Source organism: Phyllobates terribilis, unplaced genomic scaffold (genome assembly GCF_046119375.1).
Source record: "Phyllobates terribilis strain yellow unplaced genomic scaffold, ASM4611937v1 Scaffold_2__4_contigs__length_985480577, whole genome shotgun sequence".
In the NCBI taxonomy this organism is placed as follows: Eukaryota; Metazoa; Chordata; class Amphibia; order Anura; family Dendrobatidae; genus Phyllobates; species Phyllobates terribilis.
The window spans coordinates 833,282,052-833,300,451 of NW_027362762.1; the positions used below are offsets into that span (position 1 = coordinate 833,282,052).

An 18,400-nucleotide genomic window follows, 5' to 3' on the forward strand; every position below is an offset into this window, starting at 1 on the left:
TTGCCTTGTTCCTAGGATGCCTTGCTGGGGGTCCCTCCTCAGTAGATGAGGAGGAGGAAGAAGAAGAAAAATAGAGGAATATGGGATCTTCCTCACTGCCTGAATCCGTGTCGGAGGCAAGTAAAGCCTTCTTTGGTGAATAGCATCTTCTTGACAAATGGGCCATTTTTATTTTATTTTTCTAACCAGTGGGGATGTGTGTGTAAGTGGTACTTTTACAAGTGTATTGTGGCGTAGAGAAAAAAATGAAAAGAAAAATCAAGAGAAGTAAAAGAAACAACAACTTTGTATAAAAAAAAATAGTGACTTTCACTACACTAATGTGCTAGGCATGAAGTTACTCGGCGCTATTCTTTTTTTTTTTCTGCAAAAGAAAAACAGACGTCAGTAACTGCGACTTACGCTCTTCTAATACGCTAGCTAAGAAGCTACTCGGCACTAACTATTCTTTTTTTTCTGCAAAAGAAAAATGGGCATCATTAACAATGCGACGTCCGCTCCCCTAATGCGCTACCTAAGAAGTTACTCAGCGCTAATTATTCTTTTTTTTCTACAAATCAAAAACGGATGTTACTTACACTGTGACGTACTATCCCCTAATGCACTACCTCTCAGCCTATAAAGCTACTCTGTACTTTTTTTTTCTACAAAAAAAATTGGACGTCACTAACACTGACATCCGCTACCCTACCCATTGCAATAAACAGAAAAAGTCCGTTGATGCAGACCCTAATCAGCAGTGATACTGATCAGAGCACTGCAATTGTGGGAAGCGCACTCGTTAGTGGTGCAAAAAAAAAAACTGTGCCAAAAATTGAGCATGGATGCTCAAAGAAGAAGGCAACTGGAGTGTGGACGTAGGACACGCACACGTAAAAGGCACCCCCAAAAGTGTGACCCGAAAATGCAATTAGCCAATGGGTGGATTGGGGGTGGGGGGATGAGCTAGAACAGGGATTTGGGAACTGCTGCTGTGATCACAAGTCGGTCACACAACACAGCACAGGAGACGAGGAGGATCGCGGGAGACAGGAGATCGCAGCAGGATCGCCCTGGCCACCAATGATTGTTCTCTTTCTCAGGTACACAGAAGATCTGCACAACCGCTCTGCACGCCAGATCTGAGGAAAAGATGGCATGCAGAGCGGCAACCGTTATCTTAAAACAAGATTATTCAGTAACTATTGTTCAGTCAATCGGCGACAAGAGGGTTAACAAACATCGGTAATGTCCCGATCACCCCATCCATTTTCACTGCTATAATTGGTGCTGTCAATCACAGCATGCCACTTTTTTTTTTTTCCATTTTTAACTTTATTGTTAAAACGCGAAGATTGGCTGGTCAGGATTGACCGGTCAATCACCGTGATCACCGACGTGAGTGGGAGGAGGGGCAATATAGCCCGCCGAGGCGATGTGCAGGGATGGTCTGCTGTAGAAGACAGCTGCCATCTTAACTCTGTCACCACGCGATCCAGCATGGGGACCGGAACTTACGACGTCATAAATGTACGGCGGTTTGCGGGAGCAAAGTTCCCACAGCGCCGTTCATGTACAGTGGATGTCGTGAAGGGGTTAAGCAAAGAGGATGTTATTTCATAAAAACTCATGCACACTGTGCATTTAAAGAGGTTTCTGATCTGTGCATTTTTGGTGTATTTTTACCCATAGACTTCTATCGGGAGGCTGAAAAACCGCTATTGCAATTTTAAGTGCGAAATTACATAATTTCTGCACATCATTTGAAAAAAGAAAAGTGTCAAACTTGCTCCAAATACGCATCAAAAAGGGAAAATTCGCCAAAAATGCAACAAACAGAGCAGACTACTATTACATATAGCAGAAACCTTACAGAAAAAACTCAGCGATTCTGCACAAGGGGAACATGGCCTAATGGTTTCTTTTTATAGTGTAACCTGCTATAGTGTTTGCCAGAGTAAGAAAAAGTATATACAATAACGCATTACAGTATATATAGATAAATATTACTATATTATATATAGAGTACTTATAGATATATACTATATCAATCTTATACCATTAAAGGAATATGCTAAAAGAAACGAAACAAAAATATAAATTTTTGGGGAAAAAAAGCATTTTACGTTCTCTTTTTTGTAGTGGATTATTGAAAAAAAACAAAACAAATGATGTCAGCATAAGGCTTATGGACCTTTATTGCTCGTTAGCCTTAGTATCACATTATGAGATAAATTCTGAAAATATTTACTGCTGACCAGGATTTCTAGGCTACAACTATCACATCAAAGTACAAAGATGCAATTACTAAGATGCTTAAATAGGGTTATGTAGAGAGACGGTGCCACCTACTGGTAAGCTACAGACTTAGCAGAAACCTACAGGAAAGGCAAACAATCCACCAAGCAAAGCAAGAATACGGTGAAAACGTCTTTAGGTACAATGACAGTGACTGTCCCACATGTCCCAACGAGTACGTTTTGGATGCACTTTACAAAAAAGCAGAGTAACCTCAGCTATAGTAACACTACGTAGAAGGTATTGACTACTGTCCTCTACCTGTTACGATACAAAAAAAAAAAAGAATATCGAATACTGTTCCCTCTTTAGGGTGTGTGCTCACGCCCCTGGAACCTGCCTGAAAAAGCGCAAAAAAAATGCCAAAAACAATGAACATATACACTGCAATGCTAAAACCACTTGCTGTACACACTGCACTGTGTATATTCCGCCTTTTCTAATTTCTTTCAAACACTTCAGGCTTTGAAAGCTGTGAAGCCACTAAAAGAAGTGACTGGTTCCTTCTTCAGACGACTTCCATTTGGAATCCTCCACTATATTATCTATGGAAATTTAAAAAAAAAAAGTATGCAACTCCAGCGGCAAAGTTACCGCAAAACATGGCCAGACAATTCAGGGAAAACTCTGCCAACATTTTCCTGAAGTGTCTGCTGCTTCAAAAATGATGCGGGTACGCTATAGTTTAATAGATGACGTGTGCACATGTCTTTAAGGGTTTGGGGAGACAGTCATCTGTGTATCGGTTTTCAAAAACCCAAAAGTGAGTGCCTGCTAGAAGCCTTGTCTCACTTAAGTAAGCTACTCCTCGTTTTGGCTTCAAAAGTAAATTCATGAAAAAACGATACCGTAAGGAAGGCCCTAGGAGGATCTTGTGCCCAAGTAGTCACATGCAGTGTATTCAGAAAGAATTCACAACTCTTCACTTTTCCACAGTTTGTTATGTTGAAGCACCACTCCAGCGTGTTTTTTTATTTATTTTACCGCTGGAGCGGTGCCACTAATGTAAGTTCCCTGCCCCTAGTAATATACTTACTAGCTGCCATCTTCATCTGTTCTCGGTGCCACTCCACTCATCTTCTGCAGGTTGTGACCTGCCGGATTACTCCAGTGTTTGCTGGTAGTCAGAAGTCACTACTCGATGTAAGTCTATGGGAGCCAGAACAATGCACACAATCATCGGCCCTCCTGTCTTGATGGACGTGGATGACATCTTCTATGTCATCCACCCACCGCTGAAAATCACAAGTCTGTGTAGCGGACGTCCAGACCTGCGCAGGTGCACTTCACTCTGCCCTCCTTAGGGAGCCAATAACCTGGGAAGTGAAGCTGGCTCATGCACATCACAGGACTTTTCTATGCCCTTCGACTTTCAAGACCATTGGGACTGCAAAAGGTATGGGATTGCCTTTTGCCATTCAACTATTGCTTATCCCCTTCACGACCTTGGGATTTTCCGTTTTCATTTTTTGCTCCCTGTCTTCTCAGATCCATAATATTTTTTATTTTTCCGTCAATATGGACGTGTGAGGGCTTGTTTTCCGTGGGACGAGTTGTACTTTTGAACGTCACCATTGATTTTACCATATAGTGTACTGGAAAACGGGAAAAAATTCCAAGTGTGGAGAAATTGCAAAAAAAAAGTGCAATACCACAATTATTTATTTTTTACAATGTTCATTAAACGCTAAAACTGACCTGCCATCATAAGTAGAGACGCAAGTAATTTGGCGTTGCCCCTCTTCCAGTGCTGCTCAAATTGATTGAAAGGTCGGAGAGAATAGACTAGTCCTATCTGAATGAGGCTGGCTTCCCAGCTCAGCTCCAGGTGACTGGCAGGTCTGGGAGAGAAGAGACTAGTGTGCTGCCTCCACCAGCTGGCTTTTTCTCGCTGCGCTCAAGGTGATTGACGGGTCTCTCCCAAAGTACACACATGGGAGAGACCTGTCGGATCAACTGAAACTGCGCTTGTGAAGGCAGCCAGTGGTGTCAGGGACTGATCACATCTCTCTTTATAGTCCTCAACCGAACTTCTAAACTATAATTTCTCCAAAATGACGGTGCTTTTCCGCATAAAATATTTCTGGTTGCAATCATAATAATAATAATAATAATAATTAGAAGAAGAATAATCTTTATTTATATAGCGCCAACATATTCTGCAGCGCTTTACAATTCAGCAATTACAATCATGCACAAATCGATTAATGTGTTTAAGATGTGATGCACATCTATTACATCATATGTGCGGGTCCAACTCTTGTCCTGATCTCCTATTCTGAAGTGGTAAAATACAGGTTGTAGGATTTCCTAACCATCGGAGTTAAGTTTTGCTTTTGTGACGTAAATCACTTTGACACATATAGCAGAAATTATCTGCTTTGTTAATGCAAGAATGAGGCATCTCTAAATGTATTCTGATAGAAATAAGCAAAAAGTCCAACAACTAATGCTGGGTGACGGACAGAGTTTTTATAAAGGCATGTGATGCAATTTTAAATAAGACTGCATCATCGCGACAGAGATAGCTTCTAATGGTCACTCTGAGGGGATACAAAACTGATGAATAATAATGAAGAAGCAATCTTCCTCTAAGGTTGCATCAAAGGCTGTCATTAACCCCTTTCTGACGTGGGGCGTCTTAATACGTATCTGTGCAATGGGCCTATTGGACCAGATACGTATTAATACGCCCTGGCGATCGCGATCCACGTCTGACACCCGGTACTATGTGCTAGGAGTGGTCCCGCACCGCTCCCAGCACATTAACCCCCCGAAATGCGGTGAGAGCGCCACCTCTTACCTCTATCCGGCGTCCCGCGCTGTGTATGCCGGGTCCGGATAGTTGCCATGGTGACCCGATGTCATCATGATAACATCCGGGTTACCAGGCATCAAGCAAGATAGGTAGATCATGCTCAGTGCACAATCTACCAAGTTTGTGTGTGCAGGGGCTGACAGGCTGCACAGCATAGAGGATGATGCTTCGTCCTTATGCTGTGCAAGCGATCAGACTCCACCAAATGAAAGTCCCATAGTGGGACAAAGTGTAAAAGTTTTTAAAAAAGAAAAAAAAAGCTCAAAAAGTGATAAAAATAAATAAATAAATTACAGAAGATAAAAAAATATGAAAAAATAATCCAAAAAATAAAAATATACTGTACCCATAAATATTATAATGGAAAACAAAAAAAATAAAAAGTACACATATTTGGTATCGCCACATCCGTAACGACCTGACCTATAAAACTGTCCCACTAGTTAACCCCTTTAGTGAACACGGTAAAAAAAAAAACTATCATCATACAGCTAAACAAAAAATTTAATAAAACGCCATCAAAAAGATGAATGTAAATAATAATGGTACCGCTGAAAACGTCGTCCCGCAAAAAACAAGCCGCCATACAGCTCCATCAGCCGAAAAATAAAAAACTGATAGCTCTCAGAATAAAGCGATGCAAAAATTTTTTTTTTTCTATAAAATACTTTTTATTGTGTAAAAGTGCCAAAACATAAAAAAAACTATATCAATGTGGTACCGCTGTAAACGTACTGACCCGAAGAATAATGCTGCCTTATCAATTTTACGACACGTGGAATGGCATAAATTAAAAAAAACAAAAAAACAATTCCTGAGTTGTTGGTTTTTGTTTATTCTGCCTCCCAAAAATTGGAATAGAAAGCGATCAAAAAATGTCACATGCCCGAAAATGGTACCAATAAAAACGTCAACATGTCCCGCAAAAACGAGCCCTCACATGACTGTCAGCCGAAGTATGGAAAAATTATAGCTCTCAAAATATGGCGATGCAAAAACTAGTCTTTGCAAAAAAAAAAAGGGTTTTTTAGTGTGCGACAGCTGTCAATCATAAAAACCCGATATGAATTTGGTATTGCTGTAATCGCACTGACCCGAAGAATAAGGTAGTCTAATCACTTATAGCGCACGAGGAAAGGCGTAAAAAATACACTCTAGGGTTAGGGTTGGGCTAGGGTAGTATTATGGTTAGGGTTGGGATTTTTTCAAAAGTAAAGAAAAAAAAAATGATGACAATATGGCGACTAGTGTGGAGTGCAAGTGCTCGCTACTTGAGTTTGCATCGGGTGCTCGGGTATGCACCGAGTATCGCAGGAGCTTGAGTGACATGCTCGAGTCTCCGACCCATATGTTTTGAAGCTGTTATACAGCCAAAAAGTGACATGCGTGGACTCGAGCATGTCACTCAAGCACCTGCAATACTTGGTGCATACCCGAGTACCCGATGCAAGCTCAAGTAGTGAGCACTTGCGCTCAAGAGTAATGACAACTTATTCAATATGATGACCTAATATTATCAAATTCTTTGTCGTACCTCTGGGTTCAAAATGTTCACTATACCCTTTGATAAAATTCTTAAGGGGTGTAGTTTCCAAAATGGGGTCACTTGTGGGGGGTTTCCACAGTTTAGGTACATCAGGGGCTCTCCAAATGCGACATGGTGTCCGCTCTCGATTCCAGCCAATTTTGCGTTCAAAAAGTCACACAGTGCTCCTTCCCTTTTGAACCCTGCAGAGTACCCAAACAGTGTATTTTCCCAACATATCGGGTATCGGCGTACTCAGGAGAAATTGCACAACAGTTTTTGGGGTCCATTTTCTCCTCTTACCCTTGTGAAAATAAAAAATTTGGGGCTAAAAGATCATTTTTGTGGAAAAAGTTTGATTTTTTTATTTTCAAGGCTCTACGTTATAAACTTCTGTGAAGCACTTGGGAATTCAGGGTGCTCACCACACATCTAGAGAAGTTCCTTGGCGCGGGTCTAGTTTCCAAAATGGTGTCATTTGTGGGGGGGTTTCCACTGTTTAGACAATCATGGGCTCCCCAAACGCAACATGGCGTCTGCTAATTATTCAAGCAAATTTTACATTCAAAAAGTCAAATGGCGCTCCTTCCCTTCCGAAACCTGCTGTGGACCCAAATAGTGGTTTTCCCTCACATATGGGGTATTGTCGTGCTCAGGAGGAATTGCACAACAAATTTCGGGCTCCATTTTTTCCTGATACCCTAGCAAAAATAAAAAATTGGGGTCTAAAGTAACATTTTTGTGAAAAAAGTTAAATGTTCATTTTTTTCTTCCACATTCCAAAAATTCCCGTGAAGCACCTGAAGGGTTAATAAACTTCTTGAATGTGGTTTTGAGCACCTTGTAGGGTGCAGTTTTTAGAATGGACCTCAAAGTCACTTCAAATGTGATGTGGTCCCTAAAAAAATGTTTTTGTGAATTTTGTTGGAAAAATGAGAAATCGCTGGTCAACTTTTAACCCTTATAACTTCCTAACAAAAAAAAATTTGGTTTCCAAAATTGTGCTGATGTAAAGTAGACATGTGGGAAATGTTATTTATTAACTATTTTGTGTGACATATCTCTCTGATTTCAAGGCATGAAAATTCAAAGTTAGAAAATTGCAAAATTTTCACCAAATTTCCAATTTTTTTCACAAATAAAAGCAAATCATATCGAAGAAATCTTACCACTATCATGAAGTACAATATGTCACAAAAAACAATCTCAGAATCAGTGGGATCCGTTGAAGTGTTCCAAAGTTATTACCTCATAAAGTGACAATGGCCAGAATTGTAAAAATTGGCCCGGTCATTAATGTGCAAACCACCCTCGGGGGTAAATGGGTTAATAACTAACCCGGGAATCTAGAAAATAAAAGCCAATTACCAAATTAAAGGCAACCTGTCATGCTTGCAAACTCTGAGACTACAGATAATAAGGTTAATATGTAGTATGTCTGGCCATCCTACTGAAAACATGGCTACAGGGACAACATGAATTTTTTTTCTCCCAGCAGCCGCTGGCTTTCAGTCATCGAGGCGTGCATGGAATGGCTACAGTCATCAGTCACAAAATTGTGAGCTATGGCTGTAAGCACGCCCTAACACTTTCATTGACAGCTTGCTATGCAAAGGTGAAGGAATACAATTAATTTTCTCCAAGGAGCCATGCTTTCAGTAAGGCAGCCGGACAACATTGTAACGGCATAAACCTGCAGATTAACCCTATATTGTTTTAGGACATGTCAAGTTCCCATTAAAGGGAACCAGTCATGTCCTGTGTAGCATCTAAACTGCCAGAATTGCGTTGTTAGTGATGCAATGTGCATCACTAACACACTTTTTTCATTAAAATCCGCGCTAATCTCATGTGAAAACTTTATATGTTTATATCCTACCTGCTCGTTTAGTCAAAGGGGTGTGATTCATTGCATTTAGTCAGGGTTGGCGCCGCCCACGCATTTGAATTCTGCTCCCGGCTAGCGCGGACGTCACTATGCGGCGCTTGCGCCATATGTCTTGGACAGCCGCGCTTATAGCTCTGGGAACCGCACATGCAATATGACGAGCGGTTCCGGCCTCACACAGTGAAGCTGGGAACTACATAGCTTCACTGCGCACGCAGTGACAAGTAGTATGAAAAATAACAAACCCTTCGGTCCTGGCTCAGAAACCGGTGAATCCCCGCAGCGTACAGTGCATGCGCTGGGGGGGATTCATAAGTCTGCAGTCACACACAGTGACTGCAGACTTATCTATTTGGAGAAGGCAATCCCTTTAAGAAACTAGTTTTCTATTATTGCTTACTGTGTTATAAGAACATGGGTACATACACACGGAAGTCATCTCCACGGGAGGAGGGAGAGACAGAGATTAACATCTATAAGGGGAGGAGAAGAGAGTAGATGGGGGCATTTTAAGTGTAAGCTTTTTTTGAAGAGGTGTGTTTTCAGGTTGCTTTTGGAGGGTTTTAAAGAGGACTTGTCACCAGCTCAAAAGGTGAGCAGTTTTTGCTCATTTTATATCTTCTGCTCCCAATTTTTTTTTATAATCCGCTATATGTGCCCAGAGATATGGACCTTTTTACTTAATACTAACTTTCATGGTGTTTACCAAAGGGGTGTGGCTCATTATGTATTGCTGCCTAAAGATCCCCCCCCCTCAGATAATCCTGTGAGCACAGCCCCCTTAGTACAGGCCATATAAATTATCAATAAATAAAATGGCTTAAATCTCTAGAACCGTATGGAAGATTTTAAAAAATATATACTGAATGCTCATGGGAGCAGCAGGAATAAAATGAGAACAAAAACGTATCACTTTTCACCTGGTGACAGGTCTCCTCTATGGTCGGAAGAAAATTTGATGTGTTGGGGCAGCAAGTTCCAGAGAATGGGGGATGTATGCAGGAGATTGTGAGCAGCAGACAAAAAGGGCAAATAAGGTCACACAAAGAAAGCAGATTATGTATGGAAAAGTATTGTGAGATTAGGACATGGACTTCATATATTTACATCCAGAAATATGAGAAGGATGTCCCCACTGGCTTCCTGTGAATAGTTATGATGGACCAACCCCTTTAAAATGAGTTTCAGAATATATATCTGTCTTACAATATTAAAACACCACACCAGGAAGAAACCTTTGTACACGCTTTATATACTTAAAGCAGCAGCACTTTTCAATAACTAAAAGTAAAATATTAACGCAAACCCCAGTACAAATAATTGTGTACCTCACTCCTCAGCAAATCATTGTCTGGTTTTATTTAAATGACACTGGCTACTCCAGAAAACGATGGAGTGACAGATTCACATTGATGGCGCAATTTGTAAAGAATAAAATCCTGGTTATACTGGCAGTGAAAGATCATATATGTTATAAGAGTTAAAAAAAAAATTGTAAAAAGTAAAAAACATGAGAAACCAGAACATAAACATTGAATGATTACATGGGAACTAACTCATGGCAAGTCTACAAATCTGGTTCCTCAAGTGTGTGCACAGTTGGTTCATCAAGTCTCTGTTGTGGCCTTCCACCCAGTGGAACTCTACCAATACAGTGGTGGCCTCCTTCTTAACGTTCATTACACATTTAAAAAGAAAAGGAGAGTTACTGCTACAGACGGGCTGTGACGATCCTGTGGTGACATGGCTGACTTCTTCAGAAGAATCATGCTCATCAACTTCAGTGACCTGATCTATGGTAGAGGAGTCCTCCACCTGTTCTGACAAAGGTCTGGAGTCCTCCTCCATAGATTCGGGAGCAGCGTTGACAGGCAAAGCTGCAGCATCGACTATAACTGAAGTAGAAAGATTTTTTTCATCAAATGATGCTGGTTTTACTGAGGTCTCGCCATCTCCAGCTTGTCTTTCATCCTTCTGAGCTAACAAGAAGTTTTCTTCAGGAGCTCGAGGTACCTCTCTCAGTTGTCTCATTCGATCCCTCTTCTTTCTACGGTTGTGCACCCACGAGTTTTCAATAGCTGTCAAAAATAAGCTTTCTTCTCCACTTCCACAGGGGACAGGTTTATGTTGTATCTGTGGGAAAATAAGACTTTAAATTCCATAAAGAAATACTGTACATGAAATATTGGGATCAAGCCTAAGGCTTCCTAGATTAGGTCGTTCTAAATAGACAATGGCCATTCCTCAAAGCACTCATGCTCATATACACAATATATTGAGGCTATGCGTGGGAGTTCTGTGAACACAAACTGAGAAACAACAGGATCCAGACGTAAAAAAAAAAACATTACAAGCGTTGGACTATTTACAACACACGATTTTACAGAAAGTTTGTTTTTTTTCCTCCATTTTTTTTTTTTTTTTTTTTTAATCTTTATTAAGTTTTGAAGAAGGAATACAAATGGAAACACAGGGCACTAATTGTGCCATAAGTAGCGAGTCAAACAAGTCCACCTGACAAAAACAAACAGTATTTTCATAAAATTTAAAACAAAATAAAGAAAAGTAAAACACAATCCAAGATCGAGTCACTGGTTCAACGTGTTATAGAATATACCAGCGTGGTGGCCCAGACTAAAACATTAAAGAAGTTGTCCACTACTTTAACATTGATGCCCTATCCGTAGGTTGGGCATCAATGTATGATCGTCCGCGGTCCCGCAGGCGGCACCCCCGCCTATCAGCTGTTATTGGTGGCAGCGGTCACCATCGGAAGTCCTTACCTGCGGTGCTTGGCCGTCCATCTGTAATGGCCGCTGCTTGTAACTGCACATCCGCCTCCCATTCAGTTGAATGGGAGGCGGATGTGCAGTACCTCGCGGCGGCCACTACAGATGGACGGCCAAGCAATGCAGGTAAGGACTTCAGACAGCGACCACTGCCGCCGGCACGATAACAGCTGATCGGTGGGGACAACTTCTTTAAGTCATTACATACTCATGTAAATTAACAAAGAGGGATAAGAAAGAAAAAAAGATAGATAAGAGGATAAACCAAAACACAAGTACACACAAAGACGAAGGGGGATGGGATGTATGGGAAAGAGGGTGAGGGGAACATCAGAGAGGCTCCTAAAGTGTAGACTATTGGTTTCCTCTATAAGGTCAAGGTAATCAGCGGAAATAGGTCATTAAGCAAGGTAGGTAGGAGCTGAGCCTGCGTCATGCATGGTAGATGCCGGCTGTGTAACATGACACCATTGCCACAGGGAAGTCATGGAGACAGATGGTCTGCAGATGGTCCACATAACGGTCATCTTGGTCCGGCCACAGGCTTAGCTCCATAAGAGAACCGCGATTTCACTACATAATGCAATGCTAAAGGACTAAAAAAAAAATGGAAAAAAAATGGAAAAGTATAAATCATTCCTCTTTTGTCCTTAAAAAAAAAAAGAAATTAAAACATTTTAAAAAATAATCAAATTTGGTATCATTGTGTCTGGAAATGTCCAATCTATCAAGATGTACAAATATTTAAACTCTACATTAAGCGCTAAAAAGAAAAAACAAATCAGAACGCCAGAATTGCTGTCATTTCTCGGCACTTTCCTCCCAAACAAAATGCAATAAAAGCAACAATTAAAAGTCATTTGTACTCAAAAATGGTATCAATAAAAAGGGCACAAAAACAGGCCCACACACAGCTTCAACTGAGAATAAGAAAACTTACTAGTTTCAGAAAATGGTGATACAAAAAGTTTTTTTTTCTGATTTAAGAATTTTTTTTTCACTACTAAAATAATAAAAAACCTGGGTAAGTTTGAGATTGGCATAATCGTAATGATGTAGAGAGTCATGTAACCATGTAATTCTTATCGCAAAATGAACTCATTAAAAATAAAACCCCAAAAACAATGGTGGCATAGCCTTGTTTTTTTCCCCACTTTGATTTTTTTTCCCAGTTTTCCTCCACAATTTTCTCCCTACTTGGATTTTTTTCCCATTTTACAGTACATTGTATAGTAAAATGAAAGTCACAATTCAAAACTAAAACTCGTCCTGCAAAAAACAAGTCATCATAGAGCTATACCAACAGAAAAAGTTATGGCTCTTGTAACAAGAAGAAAAAACAAAAGAGTGAAAAACAAAAATTTCACTGGGCATTAAAGGGTTAATAGAAGTGACAGCAAACAACTTTACTTGACTGATGTCCTTGATAATGTCATTTGGCACATGAATATATTAAAAGGATTTTCTAGTACATTGATATTGATGATCTATCTTAGATCATCAATATTAGATGGGTTAGAGAGTAGACGAAAGCGGCCACTAAACAGTGACAGAGCAGTGCACGGTTTACATTCAGACACTGCCAGAGCTGGTAACTGCTGATGATGATGATGAGCGTTCCAGGCGTAACCCACCCCCTTCCCAGATATGACATTGATGATAGGTCATGCACATCTGTGTAGTGCAGACGTGGGTAAAGCGCAGCCCTTTGGCTGTTCCTATGAGGCTGGATACAGTGGCGTACCACAGATTAGCAGGTGATCCAGCATCCGCAATGTTAAAATCTGTAATTAAAACTTCACATATATTAGAGACTTTAACAGTGTGTATATAAAAACATAATGTTATACATCGGCAGACACCGGATCTATGCGTTTTGAGCGAGAGCTCCTAAATCATGCCAATTTATATGGTAAAGGAAAAGGTTTTTAAAGGAAAAAACATCTTTGAAGAGGGGTGGGAAAAGGGCCGGCTCCAGGTCTTTGTGGCCCTGGGCGAAAGAGTCTCAGTGGGCCCCTTTAACACATACCACGATTCATGATGCACAGATACTGCGGAGAAATATCTATATAGTACAGTGCCAAAGATTTCACTTCTTACATTACATGAGCGATATCTATTGTAAATTCTACAATAGCTCAGAAACCAGCAAATCCTCGCAGCGCACAGTGCAGACTGGACAGTATAGTCCTCCATACAGTGTTATGGGCACCACAAATTCCTCCATACAGCATTATGGGCACCACATAGTCCTCCATACAGTATTATGGGTTCCATATATTGTGCCATACAGAATAATAGAGTCCATATAATGCTCCATACAGAATACTGGACCCCATATCACGCTCCATACAGAATACTGGTTCCCATATAACGCTCCATACAGAATACTGGCCCCCATATAACGCTCCATACAGAATACTGGCCCCCATATAACGCTCCATACAGAATACTGGCCCCCATATAACGCTCCATACAGAATACTGGCCCCCATATAATGCCCCAGGTAGGCTGGGCCCCCATATAATGCCCCAGGCAGGCTGGGCCCCCATATAATGCCCCAGGCAGGCTGGGCCCCCATATAATGTTCCATGCAGGCTGGGCCCCCATATAATGCACCATGCAGGCTGGGCCCCCATATAATGCCCCATGCAGGCTGGGCCCCCATATAATGCCCCAGGCAGGCTGCGCCTCCATATAATGACCCATACAGGCTGGGCCCCCATATAATGCCCCAGGCAGGCTGTGCCCCCATATAATGCCCCAGGCAGGCTGGGCCCCCATATAATGCCCCATGCAGGCTGTGCCCCCATATAATGTTCCATGCAGGCTGGGCCCCCATATAATGCCCCATGCAGGCTGGGCCCCCATATAATGACCCATGCAGGCTGGGCCCCCATATAATGACCCATACAGGCTGGGCCCCCATATAATGACCCATGCAGGCTGGGCCCCCATATAATGCCCCATGCAGGCTGGGCCCCCATATAATGCCCCATGCAGGCTGGGCCCCCATATAATGCCCCATGCAGGCTGGGCCCCCATATAATGCCCCATGCCTCTGTACATAAAAAAAAATCAAATACTCACCTAATCTGTTGCCGCTGCTCTGCTCCAGACTCCTCAGCATCACTGCCTTCCCGCTCTGCGGTGAGTGCTCAGTAGAGGGCACGGTGGAAAAACATCATTGCGCCCTCTGACCTGAGACGTCACAGTACAGCAGCCGCGGAAGATACAGGACCTGCTGCGGAGGCACGGGAAGAGGTAACTATTGTGTCGGGGCCCTGAGCAAGTGGGGGGGGTTAAGCGTGCTGGGCACCGCTCTCGGGTCCCTGCTCATGCGACACATCTCCAAAAGATATCCCACATGATAATCTGTATAACCTATGTCCAGTGACAAATAAAAAAAAAATGAATGGCAAGATAAGATGTATTCACTGCAGTAATTCAATATAAATATATAGGATCAGTTTTAAAATTCGAACCTTTTGAACAACGGGCATCTAAAGATCATATCCATTTGGCTTCACAGGCCAAAGGAGACTTAGTCCAACCTCTGCCTCTAAATGGCTGACTGACTTTACCTATCTCTACTCTCCATTTTTCGGGATCTGGTGCCGGATGAGAGCTTATTTTTTGTTTTGTTTTTTATTGTTTGATACTATTTTGGGGTAGATACGATCTTTTGATTGCCTGTTATTGCAATGTTGCGGCGACAAAAAAACGTAATTCTGGCATTTTGATTTTTTTTCTCGTTACACCCTTTATCAGTCGGATTAATTATTTTTATACTGATAGATCGGGCGATTCTGAAAGCTGAAATACCAAATATGTCTATATTTGATTTTTTTATATTTTATTTTGAATGGGGGAAAAGGGGGGTGATTTGAACTTTATTTTTTAAAAAAACACGTTTTTTTTTTTCTTTTCACAGGCTTCAATAGTCTCTATAGGAGACTAGAAGCTGCGATAATCCGATCGCCTGTGTTACACATAACAGTGCTTCAGCCCTGCTGTGTGTAGCAAAAATGCTCACTTGCTATGAGCGCTGACCGCTGGGAGGCGCTCATAGCATCCCGGCAATGAGACCCGCAGGAATTATGCCAACCCATCAGCGACCTGCGGTCATGTGACACAGTCACAGATGGGTGGGATTAGTGACGGACTTCCGGCGCGGCCATGTTAAATGCCGCTGTCATAGATTGACAGCGGTGTTTAACATATTAACAGCCGCGGGTGGATCACGATTCCACCCGCGGCTGTTAGGGGCACATGTCAGCTGTACAGATCAACTGTCATGTGCACGAAAACATGCGGGCTCAGGGCCGGAGCCTGTATGGAGTGCAGGGATACGACATTGGACGTACTCATACGTCCAAGGTCGTAAAGGGGTTAAAGGGAACCGGACATGTACAATAACGCAATAAAAAATGGACGTTCCAGTTTGTTGTGCAATTTCTCCTGAGTACGCCGATACTCCATATGTGGTGGAAAACTACTTTTTGGGCGCACGACAGGGCTCGGAAGGGAAGGAACACCATTCAACTTTTGGAGCGCAAAATTGACTGGAATAGACAGCGGACGCCATGTTGCGCCTAAACAGTGGAAACCCCCCACAAGTGACCCCATTTTGAAAACTACGCCCCTCATGTAGCGAGCACCTTGAACCCACAGGTGCTTCACAGAATTTTATAACTTTGAACTGTGAAAATGAAAAAATACTTTTCCCACAAAAATGTTGTTTTTCACCAATATTTTTATAAGGATAACAGGAGAAAATAGACCCAAAATTAGTTTCTCCTGAGTAAACAGATACCCTATATGTAGTGGGAAATTACTGTCTAGGCGCACGGTAGGGCTCGGGAAGGGAAGGAGAACCAATTGACTTTTGAAGCGCAAAATTTGCTTATTCGTCCCTTATTTGTATCATTTTATTCAGCTTCCTATGACCCACATGCCCATATAGACGACTTAGGAGGGTTGATCCTACTAATAGATTACCTCAAAATGTGTATTCCAAGAAAATATACATGGACAAAGTGCTTCACTATTCCTTTTGGACAAATAATCATGAAGTTCTTAAACTCAACTCTCATGGATGAAAGACAGTGAAACAAAGTCTGTCTCATGAAAAAACTTAATCCATAGGGAAACTCCAGACACAGGTGGGATCATGAGCTTACAGACAGGGCTGTGGAGTCGGTAAGCCAAACCTCCGACTCTTCAATTTCCACGACTCCCTCATACATGGCTCATGTTTAAGTGATAAATTTACTATAGCACAGATTCATCTCAGCTAATAATAATATTCTTTATTTCTATAGTGCCAACATATAAAGCCAACAGCGCTTTACAATTCAGAGGTTCATATTCAACAGGCAAAAATAATGATGACCCTGCTCGTAAGAGCTTACAATCTACAATGAGGTGGGGGTGACAAAGTACAATGGCTTATTTACAATGATGGTCCAGCCATCTTGAGGGGATGAGGGATAGATAAAGGCTACATGAGCTCATCACCAGCCAGTATCTGTAGTGCTTTTGGGTTCGGTGAAGACTTATGTTTGGAGAAATAAGGGATGGGCTATAAGAATATAAAGGGACTTCGAATAGGGAGCGTGATAGGCCGCCCTAAACAGGTGTGTTTTTAGGGAGCACCTAAAACTGTGTAAGTTGTGGCTCGTCCTAATTTCTTGGGGTAGAGCATTCAAAAGAATAGGTGCAGCTCGGGAGAAGTCTTGAAGCTGGGAGTGGGAGGTACGGATTAGTGCGGATGTTAGTCGAAAATCGCTTGGGGAGTGTAGAGAACGGGTAGGCCGATAAACAGAAATGAGGGAAGAGATGTAGGGGGGTGCCACACCACACTGTGGAGTGCTTTGTGGGTGAAAACAAGCAATTTAAATTGGATCCTATAATTCATGGGCAGCCAGTGCAATGACTGGCACAGAGCGGAGGAGTCTGAGGAACGGTTAGCCAAACAGATGACCCTGGCTGCAGCATTAAGGATGGACTGGAGAGGGTAAAGTCAAGTGAGGGGGAGGCCAATTAATAGAGAGTTACAGTAGTCAAGGCGGGAGTGGATCAGGGCAACAGTGAGGGTTTTTGTTGTTCCCAAGGTGAGAAAGGGGCGGATTCTAGAGATGTTCTTTAGGTGCAAGCGACAAGAGTGGGCAAGAGATTGTATATGGAAGGTGAAGGAAAGATTGGTGTCAAACCCAACGCCCAGACAGCGCGCCTGCTGGTTCGGCGTTATTGTGGTGCCACACACGGAGAGAGAGATGTCGGATTTAGGGAGGTGAGTAGACGGCGGAAGCAGAAGAAGTTCAGTTTTGGAAAGTTTGAGTTTTAGATAGAGAGCGGACATGATGTAGTACAGTGGGGGTAAGGTCAGGGGATGAGGTGTATAGTTGTGTGTCATCAGCATAAAGATGGTACTGAAAACCAAATTTGCTGATGGTCTGTCCAATTGGGGCTGTATAGAGAGAGAAGAGAAGAGGGCCAAGGACTGAACCCTGAGCAACCCCAATGGAGAGAGGAAGAGGGTAAGAAGTGGAGCCAGCGAACGATACACTTAAAGAGAGGAGAACCAGGAGAGAGCAGTGTCCTTTATACTGATTGAGTGGAGCATAGAGAGTAGGAGGTGGTGGTCAAAGGTGTCAAAAGCTGCAGAGAAATCAAGAAGAATGAGCAGAGTAGTCACCATTACGTTTTGCTGTCAAAAAGTCATTGGTTACTTTGAGTGCAGTTTCTGTAGAATGTAGGGGGCGGAAGCCGGACTGTGATGGGTCTAGAAAAGAGTGAGTGGAGAGGTAACTGGTAAGGCGGGAGTAGACCAGGCCCTCCAAGAGTTTAGAGATGAAGGGAAGATTGGAGGCTGGTCTGTAGTTGTTTGTGCAGGAAGGGTCAAGGAAGGTTTTTTTTAAATAATGGAGTGTTTGAAGGAGGAGGGGAAGATACCAGAAGAGAGGGAGAGGTTGAAGTTTGAGTTAAGCGAGTAGTGACGACTGAAGAAAGAGACTGGAGTAAATGTGAGGGGATGGGGTCAGTGGTGCATGTAGTGGGATGAGAAGATGAGAGGATCCTGGAGACGACTTCTTCTGTGA

At 42.2% G+C, this 18,400-nt stretch overlaps 1 protein-coding gene across 6 annotated transcripts in view; it reads right to left on the bottom strand.

Moving 5' to 3' along the window:
* Positions 1-9,828: 9,828 nt before the first annotated feature.
* Positions 9,829-18,400, bottom strand: part of METTL16 (methyltransferase 16, RNA N6-adenosine) — a 78,474-nt gene continuing 69,902 nt past the window's right edge. For 3 of the 6 annotated variants that reach the window (XM_073667791.1, XM_073667793.1, XM_073667792.1), the window contains exon 9: positions 9,829-10,641. In XM_073667791.1, the coding sequence (XP_073523892.1) occupies positions 10,060-10,641 (582 nt within the window). In that variant the 3' untranslated portion in view covers positions 9,829-10,059. The remainder of the gene's footprint in view (positions 10,642-18,400) is intronic. The other 3 variants (XM_073667788.1, XM_073667790.1, XM_073667789.1) reach the window with 1 other exon arrangement.